Consider the following 3,003-nt stretch of genomic DNA (forward strand, 5'->3'; position numbering starts at 1 on the left):
TGTTGACCAGGATGGTCTCGATCTCTTGACCTCGTGATCCACCCGCCTCGGCCTCCCAAAGTGCTGGGATTACAGGCTTGAGCCACCGCGCCCGGCCAATTGAGGATGTCTTACAGGATAAGTCAAATTCTACTGGATTGACAAGGTAGAGAGTTTATTTTAGAAGAGACTTCAGATGCGGATGGACTTGGTACATCCTTCAGGGTGGGTATGATGTGGTAAATTACAGTGTCTCCAGATAGTTAGAAAGGCATTGTACTGGCATAATAATACCTTAAATGCCAGTCCAAGGAATTTAGATTTTTCTTGTTTATAGTAGGTAAACGATATGTTTAGCAATGATTTCTAGCACACAGTAGTTGACTAACAGTTTTCTTTGAGTGGTAGAAGGATGTATGGAAGCTGCTCTCATAGAGGACTGCACTTATATTTTTGTGTGCTGCCTCATTACTGTCACTAATGTGTTCTCGGTCTCTACACATTCCAAGAGTTTTTGCTGTTTTTGTTTTTTTGAGACGAAGTCTTGCTTTGTTGCCTGACCAGACTGGAGTGCAATGGCACGATCTCAGCTCACTACAGTCTTCTCCTTCTGGGTTCCGGTAATTCTCTTGCCTCAGCCTCCCAAGTAGCTGGGACTACAGGCGTGTGCTACCATGCCAGCTAATTTTTGTATTTTTAGTAGAGGCGGGGTTTCACCATGTTGGCCTGGCTGGTCTCGAACTCCTGACCTTAAGTGATCCGCCCACCTCAGCCTCCCAGAGTCCTAGGATTATAGGCATGAGCCACTGTGCTCAGCCTCACAAGAGTTCTTGAATGAAAAAGTGTGGAGAATATTGAGTTAAGCATCTCCAAAGGAAAGAAAAAAATGACAATGTGACAGTAGTGAATTAAATTATCATCAGAGATTCTTCCAACATTGTTTAAGGAATAATATCTTAAGCCTGAATTTTAAAGATAGTTTTGAGTAGATTAACTTCCATTGGACATCCTGTAACATATGCCTTTCTTTGGTGTCCTGTGCAACTGCAAGTAAATATCTTTTTAAAAATATTTTAGGTAGTGGAATTACCCCATCACCTTTGTGAGATGTTCCTGGTAGCTCCACGTGGATTTGAGAAAGAAAACTTTATTAACTGAGTTAGTACCCAGGTACCATTAAGAGTCACTCAGTTGTTTCAAATTTTGTTTCTAGTTTTGGCAAGATCTGAGAGTGTATTTTAGACTGGTAATAAAGAAGACTTAATTTTGCTGGGCTTGGGTACAAATTACCTAATCTCTGTTGTGACAAAAGACAGAAAACTAATTAATTGTAAATCCAATTTTTTGAACCCTGTAAGGATTTTTAGGCTTTTAGCTGCCAAATAAATAACAAGGGTAGGCCTCTCAAATCTTTCTCAGTGGTGGAGAAAAGGTGTCAGCACCATTGACACTACCATTTTTACCCCACTCTTTCCACTTGTTCTTGGATTCTTTCTTTGCCTCTTGCTTCTTAACCTTTGAGTGACATCAAGCACTGTGTACTTGCACTGTCACTTTATCAACTATGGGAAGTAACTTTGAGCCTCTCTGCTTATGACTGGGGTTTGTTGACATTTTGATCAGTTCTAAAAGACATTAAGAAATTGATTTAATTCTTACAGTAGTACAGAATTCAGTAAATATTTTTGGAAAACTAGTAGTACTGTGAAATTGAGCTGTGTACTATTTTAGTCACTGTTACTAATATGACATTTTATATAATTATAACATGCTTAAAACTTTCAGAGTGCTTTTTACATATATGGACTAGTTGACCTTAAAGTGCTTATTAACCTAAAGAGAAAAATACATGTTCTATTATCTTAAAAATAACTTGAAGTTTTGAAAGAATAAATGATTTGCTCATGATTTGATGAACTTAACTTCCTGTGGTATAATTGGACTAAAAGACATGTTTTATGATACTCGGGTACTTCTTTTTGGGAGTGAACAAACAGAATGTTTGTATTGCAATCATCTTCTCAGCAGTTTCATCAAATATGATTTTGAAACAGACATTTTTCTTTATTCTCTGTCAAAATTTGGTGTACTTTATATGACCTGATTACCATTAGAAATAATCAGAAAAGTGGTGTGGATAAAAAGTTCTAAAAAATAAGTGCCAATCAGTAGAAACCTACCACATTAAAAAAAAAAAAATAGACATGTAGACTTTCTAAGTAATTTTAGATATAAAAATAGCACAAATTAATTTTTATGGCATAGATATTTACTTTGATAGGACTGTGTTTTGTGTTTTGCTTAACAGTATTTCATGTTTAGGATTTTAGGCCTGTGTTAATCAAGGTGTCCTTTCTCTAAATAGGAGAATGTACTACTCATCACCTCCCACCTGTGAAAGCCCCACCTCACACAAAGAAGAAAACAACAAATCATTGTTTTCTTTGTGGAAAGAAAACAGGACTGGCTACTAGCTACGAATGCAGGCAGGTTGGCCAGCTGGAGAGGCTGAGATGCTCTCTCTGTGGTAATCCAGCTTGGGGATTATGCAAAATAAAATATTTAAATTGCCTATTGATAACATCATTAAGATGATGTTCAAATAGCTATCTTCAGTTGAACTAATCGGCTGAAGTAAAGAACAAGTAGATAGCTCATGGGTTTCCAAAAGACAAAAACAGTTCCTTCCTTGTTCTTTAAATTAGGGGGTTTAAACCAATCTGAGAGTGTACCTTTTTTGTGTTATGATGAGCCTCCTTGGATTTCGTTTGAATGGCACCTTGGAAGAGCCTCTCCCTGAATATCTGTTTAAAATTTAACAAAAAGAAATTAGAAGTCAATATAAAATAGATGAATAGTATATTTCCAAAAAGGTATGAAATTTTTCTTACTCTAATTATTTATTTCATTAGTATTGATTGATATTCTTCAGGATAGTATATGATATTATCTTGTCTCTCTGCCCTTAGATTGAGGCCAGGCTTGAAAATAACTGCTGCTGTGGCTTTTTTTTTTTTTTTTTTT

At 36.4% G+C, this 3,003-nt stretch overlaps 1 protein-coding gene across 6 annotated transcripts in view; it reads left to right on the forward strand.

Annotated features, from left to right (window-relative positions):
• The window catches only part of ZFAND4 (zinc finger AN1-type containing 4), a 71,967-nt gene that overhangs the window by 67,628 nt on the left and 1,336 nt on the right, over positions 1 to 3,003 (forward strand). For 4 of the 6 annotated variants that reach the window (XR_001821811.2, XM_017518786.2, XM_017518789.2 and 1 more), the window contains one exon: positions 2,345 to 2,465. Coding sequence is in view for 5 of the 6 variants with exons in the window: in XM_017518786.2 (XP_017374275.1) it covers positions 2,345 to 2,465 (121 nt within the window). In the remaining variant the exon portion in view is untranslated. Of the gene's footprint in view, positions 1 to 2,344; positions 2,610 to 2,680; positions 2,992 to 3,003 lie in introns of those variants that run through there. The other 2 variants (XM_037735010.1, XM_017518788.2) reach the window with 2 other exon arrangements.

The sequence above is a fragment of the Cebus imitator genome, unplaced genomic scaffold (assembly GCF_001604975.1).
Source record: "Cebus imitator isolate Cc_AM_T3 unplaced genomic scaffold, Cebus_imitator-1.0 Scaffold704, whole genome shotgun sequence".
In the NCBI taxonomy this organism is placed as follows: domain Eukaryota; kingdom Metazoa; phylum Chordata; class Mammalia; order Primates; family Cebidae; genus Cebus; species Cebus imitator.